This window comes from Hemitrygon akajei, chromosome 1, assembly GCF_048418815.1.
Source record: "Hemitrygon akajei chromosome 1, sHemAka1.3, whole genome shotgun sequence".
Lineage (NCBI taxonomy): Eukaryota > Metazoa > Chordata > Chondrichthyes > Myliobatiformes > Dasyatidae > Hemitrygon > Hemitrygon akajei.
Window position 1 is genome coordinate 188,922,519 of NC_133124.1, and position 23,742 is coordinate 188,946,260.

A 23,742-nucleotide genomic window follows, 5' to 3' on the forward strand; every position below is an offset into this window, starting at 1 on the left:
TATGTAGTATTACAGTTACAGCGAAAGTGCAGTGCAGGTAGACAAATATCATTCAAGGGGCATGGTGACAGAGATTGAGAAATGAACAGATCATACAAGAGGTTTGTTCAGGAGTCTTAATTCTGCTAAACAGAAGCTGTCCTTTTGGAGTACGTATTCTCAAGCTTTTTGATCTTTTGCCTAATAAAGGGGTCTTTGATTTTGTTGGCTGCTTATCTGAGGCAGCAGGAAGTGTGGAAAGGAGGCTGGTTCTCAGTTTCTTGTCTTGGGCAGAGCAGTTGCCATAGATACTCTATATTCTGCACCTGTAAAACTTGGTGAAGGCCATTGGGGAGATGCTAAAATCTGCTTTCTGCTGAGGAGAAGGCACAGGTGTGTTCATATTTCTACAGTTCAAGATTTAAGATTGTTTAATGTCATTTACTACTCACAAGTGTAAGAGTGAAATAATTGTTACTCTGGATCCGATGCAGCACAAAAAGTATTGGATAAAGCTAAAGCACACAATGACAATAAATATGAAAAAATGACAATGACAATGAAAAAATGTACAGTAAATATAAATACACAAGTTTATATACTTTGATCGTACATCCATAAAGTGAAGCTAGGCTGACATAAGTTCACTGAATGCGAGACAATGAAGCAGTGGTGGAGTTAGTGTGTGGAGGTGTTCATTAGTCTTGCTGCTTGGGGAAAGTAACTGTTTTTGATTCTGCTCCAAGCTCAATGTTACATAGCCCACTCCCTAATGGGATTGAGACAAACAGTCCATGAGCAGGGTATGTGGGATCCTTCATGATGTTACTGGCCCTTTACGGCACCTTTCTGTATATATGTCCTTAATAATAGTGGAAGTTCAGGAGAGAAGAAACTGGTTATCAAGTAATTTTTGTTTGAGTTCTTACATTTTATAAATTTTCTGCAATTTACACTTGAAAATAATGACATTTAGGCTTCAAAGTGATTTAACGGGGCTGATTCCAGGTGGTGTGCAGAGACCCTGTATAAATGTGATTTTTGTATTCTTTATTTTGGTTAACACCTGAATAAGTTCAAGCCATTCATTTATGGAAGTTTTTTGCACAAGTGTGGTTGATTTTTTTTTTGCCTAGGAGTTTACCAGAATATTTCTGGTCATGTTTCTAAGCTATTTTGCTGGGCTCTGAGCCGGATAATTTTTCCGTTCAATGCGTTACTGTGCTCAAATATGGCTTCCTATTTCATCTTTTATTTAACTATTTGGTTCTTTTCACACAGGCGGAGGAAGCGTGATGAAGACCGTCATGACATGAATAAAATGAAAGGATATACACTGCTGTCAGAGGGCATTGATGAGATGGTTGGGATTGTGTACAAACCAAAAACAAAAGAGACAAGAGAGACCTATGAGGTGCTACTTAGCTTCATTCAGGCTGCTCTTGGTGACCAGGTATGAGTATCCACAATATAGATAGCCCGGGCAGCTGGGCAGCTTTCATTGCCAGTTCACTGATAAAAATGTTAGTGCTTTGCTCCATTGTTGGTACAAGCGTATAATCTGTGCTGAAGCTTCTTTTTAGTTCTGAGGTAACATTGTTTTTGTCAAGGGTTGCCATTGACTTTTCTGCCTGCAAGAAAAAATTCATGTCACTTCAGACAAATTGAATAATGGCTTGATGTCATATTAGTGCTTTGGGGAGATTATGCATAAAATTAGCTGTTGCTTTTGTTACATTATCATATTAACTACACCTAAAAATATAGAACATCTTACAGTTGTGAAAGTTGTTTTTGAAATACAAGTCTTTATGGATAAAATTCTGAATGTTAATCATGTTGTTTCATATTCAATTCTTGCATGATCACTTAAGAGTAAATGAGGATAAATAATTCAAAACAGTACTCAAAAATTTCATTATTTTAGTGGCCAGTTTCAATGTAACTCTTTCCCCTCACGTGGTTAATCTCCAATTCATCTCTTTCTGAATCTGTCTGTCTTCATCTGGGGATATGCTAACGGTAAAACACACAGTACAAGTCTGAAAGCTTTAACTTGTGTAGTAAAAATCTACTACATTTTCTCCCGGACTACCTCCATTTTCCCAGTTTCTCTGTCATACTTCTTTTGATGAGACTTCTGATGCAGATGCCTCTGAAATACCTTCCTTCATGAACTGTAACTTCTCCTCTCTCTGACTCCTTGATTGCACCCATACCTGTTTCTTGCACCTGTCCACGACGGAGCAGCTTGTTTAGCTAAAATCTGACCTCTGCTTCTGTCCATGTGGAGTTTACACGTTCTTCCTGTGACTGCATGGTCCCCTTCATCTCGTCTCTCATCATCCAGTGATCCAAAACAATTTCTCCAAGTGTAGCAGCAATTTTTCAGTACCTATATATATATATATATATATATATATATATATATATATATATATATATATATATATATATATATATATATATATATATATATATATATAAAAAAGTATTCATCCCCCTTGGAAATTTTCATGTTTTTAATTGTCTTACAACATTAAATCACAATGGGTTTAATTTTGCTTTTTTTTACACTGATCAACAGCAAAAGATTCTTTCATGTCAAAGTGGAAACAGATCTTTACAAAGTGATCTAGATTAACTACAAATATAAAACACAAAATAGTTGATTGCATAAGTACTCATCCCTTTAATCTGACACACCAAATCTTCACTGGTGCAGCCAATTGGTTTTATAAGTCACATAATTAGTTAAATGGAGATCACCTATGTGCAGTCAAGGTGATGAATTGATTGTAGTAAAAATACACCTGTATCTGGAAGGTCCATTCTGTGCATGAAATTCTGTCTATTCTGTGTTGGCAGCGGTGGTGGAGGTGGAAACAATAGGGTCTTTTAAGAAACTCCTGGATGGCTACATGGAGCTTAGAAAAATAGAGAGCTATGTGTAAAGCCTAGGTAGTTCTAAGGTAGGGACATATTCGGCACAGCTTTGTGGGCCGAAGGGCCTGTGTTGTGCTGTAGGTTTTTCTGTTTCTATGTCCAACTACTGGTGAGTCAGTATCCTGGCAAAAACTATACCATGAAGCCAAAAGAGCAACTCTGCGAAAAGGTTATTGAAAAGCATAATTCAGGAGATGGATACAGGAAAATTTCCAAGTCACTGAATATCCCTTGGAGAACAGTTAAGTCAATCATTAATAAATGGAAAGAATATGGCACAGCTGTAAATCTACCTAGAGGAGGCCACCCTCAAAAACTGAGTGACTATGCAAGAAGGGGACTAATGAGCGAGGCCATCAAGAGACCTGTGACAACTCTGGAGGAGTTACAAGCTTCAGTGGCTGAGATGGGAGAGACTGTACATACAATTGTTGCCCGGGTGCTTCACCAGTCACAGCCTTATGAGAGAGCGGCTTAAGGGAAAGCCAGAGTTGAAAAAAAACTCACATGAAATCTCGGCTAGAGTTTTGCTGGACATCAGGTGGGAAACTGAAGTCAGCTCAAAGGAGGTTCTATGGTCTGGTGAAACCAAAATTGAGCTTTTTGACCATCAGACCAAAAGCTATGTTTGGTGTAAGCAAAATACAGGGAAATCCTGGGGGAAACCTTGATGCAGTCTGTAAGAGAACTGTGAAAATTTGCTTTCCAGCAAGACAATGACCCCAACATAAAGCTAAAACTGCACAAGAATGGCTTAAAAGCAGCATTCAGTGTCCAGGCGTGGCTAAATCAGAGTCCCGATCTCAATCCAATTGAGAATTTATGACTGGATGTGAAAAGGGCTGTTCACTCATGATCCCCATGCAATCTGACAGAGCTTGATGGATGGGAAGATTGGAAAAAATTGCAGTATCTAGATGTGCAATGCTGGTAGAGACCTATCCACATAGACTGAACGAGTCTTTCTGTTGATCAGAAAGAATTAAATCCACTGTGATTCAATGTTGTAAAACAATAAAACGTGAAAACTTCCCGGGGGTGGGGGGGGGGGGTGGTGAACGCTTTTTATAGGCATTGTACTATGCTTCCTATGCATTATCATGCAGTCAGTGTAGTCACAGTGTTGTCTCCTTTGCAGAAGCAGAAAGCAGATTGTGTGACCGCTTTGCTGAGCCCCTGCACTGAGTCTGCAGGGTTGACCCTAAAGTTCCTGTTGCCTGTTACTTTATTTCTTTGTCACACTTCAATATTGAAATGTCTGTCACTGTCCTCTTGTGTTGTTAGGAAAAAACATTACAGGAGACAACAGAAAAGGGGAAACTTGAGAAACCACACATCATCATCCTGCTTTCTCTGTCTGTAGCAGAATTAGTCTTTTGTGAAATTGCTTCAAATTTTCTCTCCCCATTAGCACACCTGGACTCTGGACACACTCTACAGTCTTGTACTTTTCAACTTTTTAAACTCCATTGTTCATATTCTCACTATGTAGCTGTCTCCAATAAACTGTCGTCAGGATGATTTCTCATTCTATCACCATAACAACCCTACCCTTACAGGTAATTCGCTTTGATTCATAGATGTCCTGTCACTATTCTCTCTTCAATTTAAAACATTTTTCCAATTCTGACAAATGTCTCAATCTGAAACTTTAATTTTGTTTCCCTTTCCACAGATGCTGTCCAACTCCTTGGGTGTGCCCAGGATTTGCTTTTATTTCATATTTTCAGCATCTGCAGTTCATTTGATTTTCATTTTAAAGATAAATAAAGATGAATTGTTCAATGCAGATAAATAGCTTAGAATTAAGAAATTAAATCCAAGCATATAGGAATGTTATTTGGAGAGTTTGTAAGGAAGTAGGAATTTTTAAAAAATTCACTGCAGGTTGTTCAGATGTATAATTTTAGGCATCGTAAGTTAATAAGATACAACTTTAAGTGGTCTGGTTTCATTTTGTCCAAAAAGACTAGTGTAGATTGGTCTTTGATATAAACATAAATTAACTTCATGCACGGAAACCACAGACACAAACGCAGACACTTCCATTGCAAGTGTTTGTTGCACTGGAAGTTTTAAGTGATTGATTTCCCTGGATAAATCAGACAGAGGGATGCCTTTATTGTTTTAAGGACAGTGATTGGCTCACAATATGTAACATATTTTATGTAAGACAAGTTCTTGCTTATCTAAAATTATCTATCTTTTTGTATGAGCTAAATAATTAGGTATGATTTAGCATTGTAGAGTTAATTTTGGTCAATGAGATTATTCACCAGTAATAGAAAACTACTAAGACTGCAGATGCTGGAATCTGAACTAAACAGACAAGTGTTGGAAGAGTTCAACTAGTCAATCTGCAACAAGCATATTGATCAAATAGTGCTTAGGCTTTTTTTTTCATTAGATCACATTTTGGCAGGTTATTATTTCAATACTTCTGTTTAACTTATTTTCATTACTTTTCCTTTAGATTATTTTAATTTTCACATATAATCCGAGTTGATTAGCTTCCTTTCCTATTGTTTAGCCTTTGAACTATCAGTTAGTTTTGTGTTTCTCAGCTTGTCTGTCTTATTCCCCATGTCACTTAAAAGTATTATACAGATAGGATGAGTACATTGTCACTGTTTATTCTCTCTGCAGTTACATCTGAAACACAAATAATCAGTGACTTTCTGTAGAGAGAGGTGGGCAAAGAAAATTAATAATTTTTCCACTAAGTGCAGTTGCAGTCATACTTATAATGAGATTTTCTTTAAGTGTGCAAGATAATTTTGTTTCTTTTATAGCCCCGTGATATTCTTTGTGGAGCTGCAGATGAGGTCTTGGCTGTATTGAAAAATGATAAACTGCGCGATAAGGAACGGCGAAAGGAGATAGAAATGCTGCTGGGACAATTGGAAGATACTCGCTACCATGTGCTAGTAAACTTGGGAAAAAAAATTAGTGACTATGGAGGAGACAAAGAGGTTCAGAATATGGGTAAGTGGGATCAACAATTACCAGCTAAAAAGGAAGTGGTTGAAACTTATCACAATAAAACTTTAATGTGCAGCCTGACTATTAAAAAAATAGTCTGGCAAACCATGTAATGTTTGCTGCTCTCTAGGATGCCAGTTCTTGTTCTCCTGTCCTGCTCACTGGGGCCCTGCTTTCTGCACTCCCTTGAAACTTGCTATGATCACTGGAACATTTATCATTCTATTGTGTAATATCTTATTCTTTTAAATGTTAATCATAAATTAGCATTCTTATGGCGTGCCCCTGCGGATAAAATTAGAATGGCTTGGGAGCATCTGATAAAAAATATCTCTTTTATCTGTTGAGATTTGGGACTCGATTCTCAAATCGGTTAATTCAACCTCTCTTTGTGCTCGCCATTGCCTTTTACAGTTTAAGATTGTTCATAGAGCCCATATGTCCAAATCTAAATTAAATGCAGAAGGAGCGAGGCTTCTCTTATTCATATGTACTGGTCCTGTCCTAGTTTGGAGAAATTTTGGAAGGATGTTTTTGTAACTTTATCCTGTATTCTGAATCACCACTTAGAACCTAACCCTTTAATTGCTCTGTTTGGTTTTTTGGGTGAGACAGATATACGTTTGAGTTCGACTAAGTGTCGAATATTATCTTTTGCTTCTCTCCTGGCTAGACGTCTAATCCTCCTTAGATGGAGAGATGTTCCCCCGCCCACGCATGCTCAATGGCTTAACGATATTATGTCCTGTTTAGACCTTGAAAAAATTCATTATTCAATTCTTAATTCGGATATAAAGTTCCATAAGGTCTGGGGACCTTTTATTGAGTACTTTCATAACTTTCCTCTTAATTAAGGTTTTTTTCCAGTCCGTTACTTTCAGCTCTTTTTTTTTTGGTAGTAGGCATTATTATCTTCTGTTTTCAAGCGTATTTACAGTTTTGGGGGTTTGAATGTCCTGATTTATATTCTCTATATTGTGTTGTGGTTGGTCTGGAGTTTTTTTTTTGTTGTGGGGCTTGGGGAGGATACTAACTTTACATGACTTCAATTTAGGTGCTTTTTCAATTATCTTTTCTGTATTATATTATTATTGTATGTTTATTTTGCACTGCATTAATTTTTTATTTTGGTTTGGGTTTTTCTATTTGTAGTGTTGTAGAAAATGCATTAAAAAATCAATTAAAAAATGTTAATCAAAATGAATTGGATTATGAATAGTCATAACATCCAATAATCTAGTAAATCTGATATGCTACCTGAATTCTGAACATGCTAAATTACTGTATCACAAAAGTAAGTCAATGACGGGGATTGTGGATTTGTTAAGGTATTTTTGTCCTCTTCAACTTTTTTTTTGTAATTTATTTTTTATCGAAGTTCATCATCAAGCAAACATTTTTGTAAGATTTATTTCAGACATTGTACATATATACCATATATGCCATATATACATATTTGCCACAATTCTCCACATAATATTTATTTGAGGTACACACTTAAAGAAAAGAGAGGAAAGAAAGAACAAGCAAAAGGAGAAAACTATGTACAAGTAGGGAGTGAACTTTTTTTTACAACATATTCATTGATTTGTGAGAATAAAATCAGGCCTAGGAGGTGTTATGTAGTTAAACCATTTTTCCCAGTAAGAATCAAATGTTCCAACTTATGATTAACAGGTGCTGTTCTCCATTTTGTAAATGTCCATTGTAATTTCCATCCATGCGTTTAAGGTTGGACTCTCCTGTGATAACCATTTCCTAGTAAGAGTCCTTTTACCAGCCACCAACAGTATATTCATTAAATATTTATCTCTTTTCAACCATTCTTGAAGTATATACCCAAAATATATGGTCTTACTTTCTAAGGGTATTTCACATTTAAAGATGTCTTGTAGGGCATTGTGTATCCCACTCTTTGATAACGGGGCATTCCCAGAAAATATGATAATGGTTTGCATTTTGATTTCCACAATTTCTCCAGTAAACAGGGAGGTTACTATCATAATGGGATTTCTGAGAGGGTGTAATAAAATATCTTACCAAGTTTTTCCATCTGAACTCCCTCCACTTCTGTGAACTGGTACACTTCCATAGATACGTCCATATTATTGCCCATTCTTCCTCAGATATAATTATTCCCTCCTTCCTTCTCCCATTTTGTTTTAATGTATGAAGTTGAATGTGTTTTAAGATTTGATAAACACTTATACACGCTTGAAATGATTCTACTACAGTTATCTGAAATATATGCTTTTCTAAATAACTCTATCAAACATGTTCTTGTCTTGGTCGCATCTGTAAATACCGATAAAAGTCTTGTTTTTCTAATAAGTGTTGCACTTTAAGCATTTCAAAACTGAATAGTGTTCTTTCTTTCATTATATTGCAAAGAACTGTTATTCCTTTAGCTGTCCAGTCCTTAAATCTAGCACCCAATTTATTTGGTGTAAATTCCGAGTCATATGCACACCATTTAAGAATTGTAATATCCCCTTCTAGTTTATATTCTTTTATAAGTTTTCCATATTTTAAGAGTCCATTTCACCCATGGGTTATCAATAGTATTTATGTACCTTTGTAGGTTGTTGTCAGCCAAAATTTCCTGTATGGGGATGGGAAGTATCCTCCCTCAATGATTTTCCATTGAGCGTCATATAATGGGTTGACCAACATATCACAGCTTTCAACTGTGCTGCAAAATAATAATCTCTAAGAGAAGGTAGGCCCCATCCCCCCCCCCCTTTTCCTTGGCTAATTGCAGAGTTTTGAGATGAACTCTAGGCTTTTACCTTACCAAATATATCTTGATAACATTTTGTTCCATTCATTGAATTGATTTTGATTAATCTCTATTGGTAGGGTCTGAAAGTATTGATATTCATTTTAATAGATTCAATCCTTGAACTGAGACTAAAAAAAGGAATTAGGTTCCATCTTGTTATTTTAATTTTTTTATATAAAGGCTGATAATTACATTCTGATAATTTTGTCAAATCTTTTGGCATAATGATGCCCAAATATTTGAAAGACTTTGTTTGCCATGCCCAGGGATATCTACTTTCAATTTCTCTTGGTGGGCTATAGTTATATGAAAGTAATTGGGTTTTATCTATGTTGAGCTTATATCCTGATAATTGACCATATTGTTCAAAGGATTGCATCAATTAGGTAAATTGGTCTTTGGAGCGTAGAAAGTTGAGGGGGGACTTGATAGAGGTATTTAAAATAATGAGGGGGATAGATCGAGTTTATGTGGATAGGCTTTTTCCATTGAGAGTAGGGGAGATTCAAACAAGAGGACATGATTTGAGAGTTAAGGGGCAAAAGTTTAAGGGTAACATGAGGGGGAATTTCTTTACTCAGAGTGGTAGCTGTGTGGAATGAGCTTCCAGTAGAAGTGGTAGAGGCAGGTTTGGTATTGTCAGTTAAAGTAAAATTGGATAGGTATATGGATAGGAAAGGAATGGAGGGTTATGGGCTGAGTGCGGGCCAGTGGGACTAGATGAGTGTAAGCGTTGGCACGGACTAGAAGGGCCAAGATGGCCTGTTTCCGTGCTGTAATTGTTATATGGTAAAGAGTATGTTGGTTGCCCTGGATAGATCAAAATGTCATCCGCGTAACAGGCTAATTTATGCTCTGTCCCTTTAATAGTAATTCCCCAGATATCTTCATTTTGTCTGATGTATTGAGCTAATGGTTCCAGATATAGTGCGAAGAGTAGCGGTGACCATGCACAACCCTGTCTCGTGCCCCTTTCTAGGGTAAAACTGTTTGATAAATATCCATTGATTTTAATCCTAGCATTAGGGTTGTCATATAGTGCCTGTCTAGTTCTAATAATTGTGTCATGAAAACCAAATCTATGTAAAATTCTATAAAGAAAATTCCAATTAACCGAATCAAATGCCTTTTCAGTGTCCACGCTTATCACTATTGCTTCGATTCTATTTTTTTGTATGAGATCCATAATGTGAAGTGTCCTTCGCATATTGTCTTGTGTTTGGCGTTGTTGTATAAAACCGGTCTGATCGTTATGTATCAGTATGGGTAGAAACTCTTCTAATTGTTTGGCCATGACGGAGCTAAATAATCTATAATCTACATTAAGAAATGATATTGGTCTAAATGACTCACATTCCATTTTATCCTTCCCTTCTTTCAGTATAGCTGAGATTATCACTTCCTTCCAGCTGGGTGGCATTTGTGCCTTTTTAGAGCCCAGTTCAATGTGGGGAGTAATACAGGAATTAACTCATTTTTAAATTCTTTGTACCACTCTGCCGTATACCCATCTGATCCTGGTGACTTGCTTAATTTAAGCCTACTTATTGCAGCTTTTAGTTCAACTTCAGTTATGTCAGCAGTCATCGTTCTATTTTGTTCTTCGCTTAAAGTGGGTAACTCTAGAGAATTCAGGAAGGTGTCAATTTGGGTTGTGCTTCCACCTGGAACTTTGGAATATAGAGTTTTATAAAACACTTCAAAAGCTTCTTGAATTTCATTTAGCTTATTTTTTTTTAATCATTTTTGTTCTTGGATCCCTCATTCTATGAATTGTATTTTCTGCTATTTTTTTTTTCAGTTTCCACGCCAGTATTTTCATAGACTTAGATCCACATTCATTATGTCTCTGTTTCAGAAACATTAAATTTTTCCTGATTGCTTGTGTAGCCAAACTATTAACTTCATTCCTAATTTTAAAAATTTCCTCTAATGTATCCTGTGCCAAATTCAATTTGTGTTTTTTTTTCTAGTTCCTTCAACCTATTTTGTAATTCCTCTAATGTTTTATTCTTTATTTTTTTTCTTATATGAAGATATCGCTATAATTTTCCCTCTTAAAACAGCCTTCAGAGTATCCCATAGAATGGGAAGTGAAACCTCTCCATTATCATTGAATTCTAATTAAAGACTAATTTCTTTTTTAATTTGTTCCTTAAAGTAGGGATCATTGAGTAGACCTGAATTTAGTTTCCAAATAGTATTCTTTGGTTGTAGGTCAAAATCAACAGATAAATATATAGGTGCATGGTAACTTACGTCTATTATCCCAATTCCACAGGTGTTTATTTTGGCTTTGTCTTTTCTAAATGTTACGAAATAGTATATACAGAATGGGGAGCAGAATAATGAGTGTAATCCCTTCTGTCAGGGAAAAGGTCCCTCCATATATCAATTAAACCAACATCCTCAAAAAGTGTATTAACTTTCTTATGCAAAGATTTTGTTTCATAGGTTTTTCTATTGGAAGAGTCTAAGTTTGGTTGTAATTGTAAATTTAAGTCTCCCCCACACATCAGGAGACCTCCTGTGTCTATTACCATAATATTAGTAATTTTCTGAAAGAAACTAATATCACTTCCCAGGGGTGCATATATATTCAATAGAGTAACTGAATTTTCGTCTAAAGTCTCCCTTACCAGAATATATCTGCCCTTATCTCCTATTTCGAATACTTTTTCAAAATTTAGTTTGCTTGAGATAAGAATAGCAACTCCTCTCCTATGTCCTGATTTATATGAGGAGAAAAACAGATTAGTAAAGCCTATTTTCATTAGTTTTCCATGCTATTTTCCATATATATATATATTCTCATTTAGGTGGGGGGAAAAGGAGTGAATGAATGAATAAAAAAGAATAATTGAGTAATACAAAATCCACATTATAATATTTCTCGAGATAGATGTATCACCGTCTATTTTTTGCTCCTCTTCTCCAACTTATTTCCTCCTCAACACCTCTGCATTTTGTTAAAATATCTCGGATGGATGGAAGTCTGCTTGTTTAGGTTTCTGTCAAAGATACGATATCTCATTCTGACATATTCAAGCTTTACAGTTTTTCCTGGATATTTTCTTTGGGGAAGTAAAGTGCATTTTTTAGAACTAATCATAGATTCTTTCTGAACTTAGGTGTTTAACTAAACTAGTCCCATTTACCTGTATTTGACCCATATCCTTCTAAGCATTGCCTACCCATGATCAAATGTCTTCTAAATATTGTTATTTTATCTTCCTTTGGCAGCACATAACATATATCCTCGACATGGAAAAAGCTGTCTTTCAAATCTCCTGTAATCTTTCCCTCTTTTATACTGTGCCCTCTAGGTTTAGACTCCCATATCACGGGGATAAGACTGTAAATATCTAAGCCTATCTACGCATCGTGATTTTATAGACCTCTAAGGTCTCCCCTCAGTCTCCTTTGTTCTAGAAAAACAATTCCAGGCTATCCAACCTCCCTTTGCATTGAAGCTTTCCAGTCCAGGCAATGTCCTGGTGAATTTTTTCAGTTCCCTTTAGCATAATCACATCCTCCTTATTGTATGGTGATCAGACCTGCACACAATGCTTCAATTGTTGACTCACCAACAACTTGTACAGTTGCAAACAACACCAGACTCTTGAACACCAGACCTCCTTCACCACTGGATGCCACAGACCTCTTTCACCACCTTCCTATTTGTGTCACCACTTTTAGAGAGTTGTATATCTGTAACTGTAGGACCCTCTATTCAATAATACTCACCAGCTAAATCCTGCCTGGTTTAACCTTCCAAAATGCATCAGTTCACACTTACCTGTGTTAAACTCCACCTGTCATTCTTATGCTCATTTACGTAATGGATTTATTAAAACAAATCAGTCCCAAGATGGGATAGAGACATACTTCCTGTTCTTGGTTTCAAGATGTTTTAATTAACAAAGTGTTTTCCTCTTTCAGATGACAATATCGATGAGACGTATGGAGTTAATGTGCAGTTTGAGTCTGATGAGGAGGTGAGAAAAGTACCCTTACCCTATTGTTCACCCTTTACACTTGGTTACTTGGGTTTAGAAGTTTAACCATTGGTGGAGTGGGAAGAAGGGCATGGTGAACGAGAGTTAATCTGCACCATTACATACTTAGAGGTTATAAATGAGGCATAAGGCTGGTATTCAAAATTCAAGATTGTTTAATGTCATTTCTAGTACCCAAGTGAACAGGAGAACAAAATAAGTGGATTCGATGAGGCACAAAAAAAAAACACAATAAGATAGGCATCAGTTAGTCTCATGAGACCATGGATTTGCGCCTTGGAAGGTTTCCAGGGCGCAGGCCTGGGCAGGGTTGTATGGGAGACCGGCAGTTGCCCAAGCTGCAAGCCTTCCCCTCTCCACACCACCGATGTTGTCCAAGGGAAGGGCACTAGGACCCAAGCAGCTTGGCACCGGTGTCGTCGCAGATCAATGTGTTGTTAAGTGCCTTGCTCAAGGACACAAACGTACGGTGTTTATTTACCATCCGGGAAACAGTACCGCAGCATAATAGCCAGGACCAACAGGATCCAGGACAGCTTCCTCCACCAGGCCATCAGTCTGAATAATTCATGCTGACTCAACTGTATTTCTATGTTATATTGACTGTCCTGTTTTTATTTTGTAAACACTATTTATCATAAATTACAATAAATTTCACAGTGCACATTTAGATGGAGACATAACGTAAAGATTTTTACTCCTCATGTATATGAAGGATGTAAGTAATAAAGTCAATTCAATTCTTGCATACAGTTCCTACAGATCAGATTGATTGAGGTAGAACAAGGTAAAACAATAACAATCAGAATAAAGAATAAAATGTAACAGCTACAGAGAAAGCGTGGTGCAGATAAACAATCAAGTATAACATCATAATGAGGCATACTGTGAGTCAAGAGTCCAACTAACTGTACTAGGGAACCATTAATTAGCCTTACAGTATTAAGGTAAAAGCTGTCCTTGAGCCTGGTAGTAAGTGCTTCCAGCTTTTAGATCTTCTGCTCAATGGAGGAGTTGAGAAGGGAAAAGGGAGTGAGTGGGATCTTTGATTAGGCATCCTTTAGTCTTGTGAGACCATGGATTTGCGCCTTGGAAGGTTTCCAGGGCACAGCCCTAGGCAGAGTTGTATGGGAGACCAGCAGTTGCCCATGCTGCAAGTCTCCCCTCTCCACGCCACCGATGTTGCCCAAGGGAAGGGCACTAGGACCCATACAGCTTGGCACCGGTGTCGTCGCAGAGCAATGTGTTGTTAAGTGCCTTGCTCAAGGACACAACATGCTGCCTCAGCTGAGATAAATGTAAAGATAAGGTGAAGAACACAATAATTTGAAAAAACAATAAACGTAAATATGTAGGATAGCTTATAAACATTGTATGTACGGAAGTATCTGTACATAAGGTAATTCTAACAGGGTTTGATAAAGTAGTGGTGGAGGGGTGGGTCAATGGGTGGAGGTATTGATCAGCCTTACTGCTTGAGGATAGTAACTGTTTTTGAGTCTGATGGTCCTGGCATGGATGCTACATAGCCTCCTCCCTGATGGGAGCGGGACAAATAGTTCATGAGCAGGGTGGGTGGGATATTGCTGGCCTTTTCCCAGATATCTTTGTTTGTATGTCCTTGGTGGTGTGTCATGGTGAGTTGTGAGTAGGATGCAGCAGGACTACAAAGTTGAGTTTCTAACTTGAGTTCCTCCAGCATTTTGCATGTGTTGCTGTACAAAGGCAGTATTTATTTTGAACAGTGAGAACGCAGAATAGTACCGCACCATATGGGCCCCGAAGCCCACAATGTCAGACTGGCCTCTCTGTAACAAAAATTACCTCAGACATCTCCACTAAACTTCCCTCTACTAACCTTAAACAATGTCCTCTGATGTTGGCCATTGCCACCTTGGGATAAAGGTACTAGCTGTCCACTCTATTCCTCTCATAATTTTACACACCTCCATTAAACCACTTTTCATTCTCCTTCACACCAGCGAGAAAACTCCTACCTCACTCAACTTTCCTCATAAGACATGTTCTGTAATCCAGGCGGCATCCTGCTAAATCTCCTCAGTACCTTTAATGCTTTCAGATCCTTCCTATAATGAGATGACCAGAATTTATTCCAAGTGTGAAATAACCAGAGTTTTACAGAGCTGCAAAATAAACCTCCTGGCTCTTGAACTCAATCCCATGACTAGTGAAGGCCAACACACCATTGGTTTCTTGACCATCCTATCAACTTGCATGGCAATTTTGAGGGATCTGTGGACTTGGACCCCAGGATCCCTCTGTTCCTAAGAATCTTGCTGTTAACCTTGCACTTTTCCTTTAAGTTTGATTTTCCAAAGTGTATCACCTTACATTTTTCTGGATTAAACTCTATGTGCAGTTTCTCCTTCCAGAAATTGAAAGGTGTTGGTGTTCAGGGACCTACGTGTTCATGTGCACTAATTGTTGAAAGTTAACCTGCATGTATGGGAAATTAATAAGGCAACAATTATGTTGGACTTCATTGCAGGATGCTTTGAGTACAAGAATAAAGACACCTTACTGGAATTACAAACAGTCCTAGTGAGGCCACACTTAGAATATTATAGAACATAGAATATTAGAGCTTAGTAGAGGCCCCGGGCTTGCAATGTTGTACTGACCTTTTAACCTACTCTAAGATCACTCTACCTTTCCCTCCTACATATCTCTTCATTTTTCTATCATCCACATTCCTATCTACGAGTCTCCTGAATCTGCTGTACAGCCAGCCCTAGCAGATCATTCCACGCACCCACCCACCTCTTGTGTAAGCAGCTTGCCTCTGACATCCTACTTATAATTTCCTCCTAGTATTAGCCACTTCCACCCTGGGATAAAGTCTCTATTCCTCTTATAATCTTGTACACCTTTTATCAAGTCTTCATGGATCTCGTGCCTCCTGACTTTCTGAATGAATCTGCTTTGGGGAACCTTATCAAACTCCTTACTAAAATCCATATGCATCACATCCATTGATCTACCTCATCAATATGCTTTGTTAACTTCCTCAGAGCATTGAGTCCGGCTCATGAGACACGATAAGCCCCTCTCAAAGCCGTGCTGATTATCCCTCATCATACTATGTTGTTCCAAATGCTCGTACGTCCTGTCACTAATAATCTCCAATAACATACCGACTTGCTAGTCTGTAATTCCCAGGGTTATCTCTACTCCCTTTCTTAAACAAAGGAATAACATTACCACCCTCCAATCACCCTGCAAAGACCATCGCCAAAAGTGCAGTTATGATCTGATAATGTACAGGTAACTGAGTACAACAGAGGTTCACCATGCTAAATCCTTGGGTGGGAGTTAATCCTATGAGGAAATAATTGGCTGAACAAGCTGCTATTTTTGGTGCTTGATGGTGGTTGCAGAGATGTTTCCCTTGGCAGGGCTGTCCAGAGCTGAGGATCACACTCAAAATAATGGCCATTCAGGACTGAGATAAGAAGAAATTTCTTAACCCAGGGGCACTAAATCTTTGTGCTGTAAAGACTCAATTGCAGAGTATCCTCTAGACAAAGTTGGATAAACGTAGCTATTAAAGTACTTGAGAGATATCACGTCAGTGGAGGAAAATAGCACTGAGGTGAAAGAACAGGCATAATCTTGTCCAATGGCACGAAGAGATGGGTTTGTTTTGCTATTTCCTATGCTTTTAGCATCAGTCTGAAAGTGCACATTGATGTTGGTGAGCCAACTTGCAGACAAGGGTAGTGGGTAGGACTGTATCATGTTTATTACTGTTGGAATTGGTAATCTCTGATCTTAGGTTAATCTCTAATCTTCGCTGATGCATGTAGTATTTTAGGCACAGCACAGTGGGTCAGATTGTAGAGCCACTTGCTCACAGCTCTTGTGCCCTAGATTCCATCTTGACCTGCGTAGGGAGATTGCACATTTCTCCCTTTGACCTCTGGGGTTTCCTCCAAGTGTCTGGTTTCTTCCTTGATCCAGTGACTTGTGTGCTGGTAGGTTAAATGACCACCATAAATTGCTCTGTTGCGTAGGTGTGCGGTGAAAATTCAGTGGGGAAAGTTCATAGGAATCTGTGGAAAATAATATTGGATAAGTGTAAACAGGTGATTGATAGTCCACATAGACTTGGTTGACCAAAAGCCTATTGCTGTCCTCTGATTAAATTGTACAGCAGTGTCATGCCAGTAGATTCTATGAAGTGGAAATCTGCAATTGTATGTATTCCTGAAATGATTACTTGTTTAACTTGGCCATTTTTCTGATCCCTATTCAACTTCTTTTTCAGGAGGGAGACGAAGATGCATTTGGTGAAGTGCGGGAAGAAGCATCAGATGAGGACACAGAAGGCGAGGAAGCAGATATTAGCTGCACTCTTTCTGCTAACGTAAGGCTTGGCATGAATGGTGTGGTATAACCATGAATGCCCTGAATGGTGGAGGTGGAGGGGGGTGCTGAAAGGGAAGCTAGCTTCATTTTGGAAAATGTTTTTCCAGATTCTGTATCATTTACAAAGTTGGGCTCTGAGTTGGTATAAAACAAAATATCCACCTCATTTGAGTAAGGCATTATGAGAATGACCATTCCAAACTAAAATTATAGGTTCCAAACTAAAAATTTGAGGCAGGGGTTAATGGTGCTTTGTGTATTGTACCACCATTTAGTGAGCTGCTTTTCCTTCTCTTAGCTGGGTACTGCCGGAGATGTGCTCAGCGCAAAGAAGAAGGACCTTCATCCCAGGGACATCGATGCTTTCTGGCTCCAGAGACAGCTCAGTCGCTTCTATGATGATGCTATCATGTCACAAAAGAAGGCCGATGAAGTGCTGGATATTCTTAAGGTGAATTCCAATCTGATGGTAGAGTGCCCAGAAATGGACAATGTATTTTGAATGCAGCTTTTCCTTTAGTTATAATTCCTTTTATCTTTTTGCAGCATTGGCTAAATTTTATATAAAGTGCTTTATTTTACACTCCAAATGGAGTTATACAACTGTTCTTTCCATATAATTCATGTTGTTTTCATAGCCTCAGTGGGTAATCTGGCCTCCTGTACCATAATAGATGTATTGTGCTTTTGTTTCAGACAGCTGGAGATGATCGAGAGTGTGAGAATCAGCTTGTCTTGCTTCTTGGATTTAACACTTTTGATTTTATCAAAGTCTTGCGTCAACACCGCATGATGAGTAAGTATTAAGGTGCATGTAGCAGAATCTAAAATAGACCTTTTACTTGTACTTGTGTACAGAAAGTCAGCAATAAGTTTGATGCTTAGAACTGCACGTACCTCCATTACCTTTATGTTGAACTATTGAGGTGAGAGTGCCCTTTGCTGGCTGCATGTATCTTGTGGTTATGAGATTGGAGAATCAAAGCTTAGCTCATCTAACGTGGCTCTTCAGCAGTAAACAATGGCAATGAAAGATAGAAAACTGTCTAGTCAATGAGGTTGACTGAGCAACTAAAGAGGAGAGTGGAAAGACCTGTTGGAGCTTGGTTCTGATGGTTAGTGTTATGTTTTGGAGAGTAAGGGTAGGACACTGGTGCAGTAGTTAATGCTGCTGCTTCATTGTTCCAGCAATCTAGGTTTAATCCTGATCTATGACCCTGTCTTCTGGAGTCCCCTGTGACTGTATGGGTTTCCAGATTCCTCACATATGCCAAGGACATGCCATCATGTAGGTTACAGTTGTAAGAACAAGTTTGTGAACCCTTTGCAATTGCCTGGTTTTCTGCATTAATTGCTCAAAAAAATGTGGTCTGATCTTCATCGAAGTCACAATAATAGACAAACACAATGTGTCTAAACAACACACAAAAAATTGTACTTCTTGTCAATACTGAGTGAACCATTTAAACAATCACAGTCTGTGTTCAAAAAAGTACGTGACCCTCTGGGATAATGCCTTCTACAAAAGCAATTTGGAGCCAGGTGTTCCAGTCAATGAGATGAGATTAGAGGTGTGGGTTGTAGAGGTGACCTGCCCAATAAAAACATTTCTAAACACCTCCGTGTTCATCAGTCCACGGTACGAGAAACTGTCTACAAATAGAGGAAATTCAGTACTGCTGCTGTTCTCCCTAGGAGTGGGCATCCTGCAGAGGTCACACCAAGAGTGAGCACAATGTGCAGTGCTGAAGGACGTGAAAAAGATCCTAAAGGTAACAGCAAAAGACCTGCAGATATCTAGAATGTACTGAAGTATTTGTTCATGTGTCCACTGAGAGAAACACCACATGAGAATGTTGTTCATGGAAGGACACCACGGAGGAAACCACTGCTCTCCAAGACAAAATTATTGCTGCTCTTCTCAAGTTTGCAAAACATGATGTTCCACAACACTTCTGGGACAATGTCCTGTGGACAGATGAGGCAAAAGTTGAACTTTTTGGCAGAAATGCATACCAATATGTTTGGAGGAATAAAGGGCTGTGCTGCATACTTAGGATAAGTCTTGAACTCTATAGGCAACCCAAGGCTCGACTTCATAGCACATCTGTAGTGCAACAACTTCAGCAATTGGCTGTTCACAAACTATAATTTTCACCCTCACATCTTTATGCAACATTGTAGTAGCGAGAGGCCAATAAATCAATCAGCATATTAAAAAAAAGTCCACAGCATTTGTAAGCAGTCTTAGAGAACATTGGTCTTTGACTGATGTCTGAAGTAAACCAAAGCTTGGATAACTGCACACCAAAACCTCATCCCAACTGAGAAGCACGGTGAAAGGAGCATCGTGGTTTGGGGCTACTTTTCTGCCTCGGGACCTGGACAGCTTGCAATTGGTGAGTGAACAATGAATTCAAAATTGTATCAAGACAGGTTACAGGAGAATGTCAGGGTAGCGGTGCACCACCTGAAGCCTCATAGAAGTTGGATGATGCAATGAGGCAGTGATCTGAAACACGAGTAAATCCACAACAGAAAGGTTTAAAAAGAAGAAAATTCTCTGAGAAACCCTGGTTTAGGCAGATTGTGTTCTTCTGCTATTGTGACTTAGATGAAGATCAGACCACATTTTATGAGTAAATAATACAGAAAACCAGATAAATGCAAAAGGTTTGCAAGCTTTTTCTTGCAACTGTAATTGGGAGGTAACTTACTGCCGGTATAGTGAGTGGAGGAATAGGATTAAATTTATGGTGGTTCTCAGAGTATAGGGCTGAATGCCATCCTCCTTTGTCATAATAGAATACAAGTATTATAGGTATGTAACCAGTTTATATCTCTATCTATATATTTAAATGCCCTTTTTTCTTAAAGGGGAAAAACACATGCCCACCAGTCTCTACTCACAATGATGTGGAGTAGTGAAAGTAGAAATTTTGGCTAGACAGATGAATGTCATTGTTTCTTGTGACTGAGGTGCTGAATTCATTCCAATATGCAGTCTTAATCTGATTTACCTTCCCTTCAGTGAGGTAAGGAAGATTGTAGGGTTGTTGCTTATAGTCCTGACAATTTGTGTAGCATTAACTGTGGGTTCATAGAGCAATAATCATGTCTCCAAGCCCTTGGTCTTCGATATGTTACTTCTGTAGCAGTACTTACAGTAAGTGCATTTCACTGGCTCTGTTTTGTCCTCGTAGTTCTGTACTGCACTCTACTGGCTAGTGCCCAGAGTGAAGCAGAGAAGGAGAGGATCCAGAATAAGATGGAGGCAGATGCAGAACTTTCCAAGATTCTCTATAAACTTCAGGAAACTGAAAAGGAGGACATAATTCGGGTAAGTCCTAAATTGTACTGGTCCATCCGTTTTACAAACTGGAAACTAAAAGAATTTTGAATGATGTTCATCAAAGTGACCTGTCCCGTTATAGGAAGAAAGATCTCGTAGAGAACGAGTTCGCCAGTCTCGTGTGGATACAGACCTTGAAGCAATGGATCTCGACAGAGAAGGGGAGGTGAGTCTGGTGTGAACTTAATGCAACAATTGTGATCAGTCAGGAAAAAAATAGATGAAGATAAATGATTAAGATTGCTAATTAATTTAAAATCTGTTTGTCTTGCCTTAATCTTGAACCTCGTCCCTGTGAAGGGTCTCGGCCTGAAACCCTGGCTATTTATTCATTTCCATAGATGCTGTCTGATATGCTAAGTTCCTCCAGTATTTTGTATATGTTATTCTGGATTTCTAGTATCTTGCCCTAATCGAAAGACACAAATAGTACCATCCCAGTGTGGTTAGAAAAAATAAACAATTAACCAGAATTTCTGCTGTTGATTGTTATTCTGTGGTGAAGCTAGTACTTGCAAATTTACCATGTGGAAGTTTTGTAAACAACAGCTAAACAATCAAAGGATTTCTTAAGTTTAGAAGCTAAACAGAAGTTGGAGGCAGTTATCCTTAGAGGATTTAGTTTCAGTGCATAAAATTACCAAAGGAACCGATAGCCAAGTTGTTTAATCTGGTGAAGAGTTCAAGCATAAGGTTAAATAAAAGGACCTTAAACATGGAAAATTAATACAGATGTTCCAGGCCTGTCTGGAAAAACCGTAGAGGACGGGAGGAGTGGCAACGTCAACATGCATGGCCAAAATAATAAAGGTCTCAGAGGCTGCAGTTATCTAAGCTTCGGTTTAAAGTAGAGAGAAGTAGATTCTTTACTCAGTCAAAGACCAATGTCCTCTAAGACTGTTTACGCATGCTGTGGATTCATTTTTGATGCTGATTGAATTATTGGCCTTTCGCTACCACATTGTTGCATAAAGATGTGAGGGTGAAAATTATAGTTGGTGAGCTGCCAGTTGCTGAAGTTGATGCATACAGATGTGCTATGGATTGAGTTTGAGACTCCTAAATATGCAGCACAGCCATTTTGTATTATTTTTGCCATGCATGAAGGGAAATGATTCATCCTCAAGCTCCACGACGGTAAGTATTTATTTGTTCAATATTTCTGCTTTCTGCTATTAACTGATCTGATCTTTTAGATTCTGGCCCCCAGACAAGTTTTGGATTTAGAAGACCTGGCCTTTACACAGGGAAGTCACCTCATGGCAAACAAGCGATGTCAGCTACCAGATGGCTCGTTCCGCAAGCAGCGCAAGGGATATGAGGAAGTTCACGTACCAGCTCTTAAGCCTAAACCCTTCAGTTCAGATGAGGTGAGGGATCAGCATGAGATCCTTCTATCGTTTTTGTTTTATCTGTATATCAACTTATTTGGTAATAAGCTACCCGATTTCATGGTTGACTGACTGTTAAGCAATCAGCAATTAGTGTGCTTTGATCATTACTGATCATGTGTAATCGATGAAGTACACAGCAGGCCTGTCAGTATATTCATCTGTCTTTTCCCTGTCAGATTTTGATTTATTCATTCAAGGATAAGCTGCGTGGTACATCTCAAGAAAGCTATCATACTGGCAGCGAACTTAACCATCAGTTCTATTAAACCTGCCCCAGTGAAAGCATGGACCATTTCTTGATGTGTGCCCACAACTTGCTGCGTCTTTATTGAACGAGATTAACCAATTGTACCTTGTTCTGAAAAGTAATGAAGTAATACTGTAAACACCTGGTAGGTCGGGCAGCATCTTTACAGAGAGGAGAGAATTTAACTCTTTGTTAACACAAGTCTCCACTAACAAAGTTAACTCTTCCCTCTTCATTGATGATGTTTGCCAGATTAATGAAGACCAGCACTTTCTCTCTGGTTCACATTTACAGCATCCAGTTTCTTGTATTTGAGCTGACAGAGTAGCACCCCTGTGTAATACACAGGTGTATTAATATATTCTGATTCTGTAAAGCAGGAATAATGGAAAAATTATGTGGCTGTGACATTGATATCCCTTTGTGTAAATAACTGATTCTGAATTACTGCTTCATATCCTGTAGCAACTGATATCCATTGAGAAGATGCCCAAGTATACACAAGCTGCATTTGAAGGCTTTAAGACACTAAATCGAATTCAGAGTAAATTATGTAAGGCAGCCATGGAAACAGATGAAAATCTTCTGTTGTGTGCTCCCACTGTGAGTATTCACTACTGGATGCCATTAATCTGTTCACTCTACTCTGCAGTGATTGTAATAGGTATCATTATTTAAATTATTTTACTTCTCAGGGAGCTGGTAAAACAAATGTAGCTCTAATGTGCATGTTACGTGAGATTGGAAAGCATATCAACCTGGATGGGACCATAAATGTGGATGACTTCAAGATTATTTATGTGGCACCAATGAGATCTTTGGTTCAGGAGATGGTGGGCAGTTTCAGTAAGGTAAGCTTGTTAACACAGCAATCTTCAGGAACTAAATGCATAGCAGCAACATACAATCTTTTTATCTTAATCTTTTTTTCTGTTTTTATCTCTCTTCCTTTTACAGTCTCATTTCTTTTTTCACATCCTTTCCCACCCTAAATGCACCACCAGTTGTAGATTTACTTGGATCACAGTGTTTTTACTCTGAACATTCAGTGTGGCCAAGCGTGGAGCTACCTGAATTGTCCTGTGTGAAAGGGCTACTGTTAACCATAATTAGTGAACTTACATGGGCTCATAAAGTAGCATTGATTCTCTTTTCATTGGCAGCGTTTAGTGAGTTACGGGATCAGTGTTGCAGAGCTGACGGGAGACCATCAATTATGTAAAGAGGAGATCAATGCAACCCAGGTGATAGTGTGCACCCCGGAGAAATGGGATATCATCACTCGTAAAGGAGGAGAGCGTACCTACACTCAAATAGTGCGACTCATGATCATCGTAAGTGCGAAAGAAAACACTGGCTTCAATTTTGCTTATTCCTGTTGGTGCCAGTGTGAGTTTTCTGATTGACGTCCCTAATTCAGTACCAGTTTAAACAATGCATCAGAGTTCATAAGATACTGAACAAAAAATATTATTTCTGTCCTCCAAAGTAAAGCCACGGAGTTAGAGCTAAGAGAGTTTTCCTTTTGATGGAAGCGCGTATTGAGACTGGATGCTGAAGTTCTGAGCAGAGGAATAATCGCCTGCTAATGACAGCACTTATTTTGCTTTCTAGACTTGCCCTAAACTGTTTATTCTTTGACTTCCATTGTC

General features: G+C 38.5%; 1 protein-coding gene across 1 annotated transcript in view; it reads left to right on the forward strand.

Moving 5' to 3' along the window:
- The window catches only part of snrnp200 (small nuclear ribonucleoprotein 200 (U5)), a 63,254-nt gene that overhangs the window by 3,075 nt on the left and 36,437 nt on the right, over positions 1 to 23,742 (forward strand). Inside the window, exons 3-14 of the mRNA XM_073057042.1 lie at positions 1,261 to 1,432; positions 5,718 to 5,910; positions 12,632 to 12,687; positions 16,997 to 17,095; positions 17,396 to 17,548; positions 17,794 to 17,893; positions 20,301 to 20,437; positions 20,532 to 20,615; positions 21,646 to 21,819; positions 22,556 to 22,693; positions 22,786 to 22,941; positions 23,254 to 23,424. Coding sequence (XP_072913143.1) covers positions 1,261 to 1,432; positions 5,718 to 5,910; positions 12,632 to 12,687; positions 16,997 to 17,095; positions 17,396 to 17,548; positions 17,794 to 17,893; positions 20,301 to 20,437; positions 20,532 to 20,615; positions 21,646 to 21,819; positions 22,556 to 22,693; positions 22,786 to 22,941; positions 23,254 to 23,424 — 1,633 coding nt within the window. The remainder of the gene's footprint in view (positions 1 to 1,260; positions 1,433 to 5,717; positions 5,911 to 12,631; positions 12,688 to 16,996; positions 17,096 to 17,395; positions 17,549 to 17,793; positions 17,894 to 20,300; positions 20,438 to 20,531; positions 20,616 to 21,645; positions 21,820 to 22,555; positions 22,694 to 22,785; positions 22,942 to 23,253; positions 23,425 to 23,742) is intronic.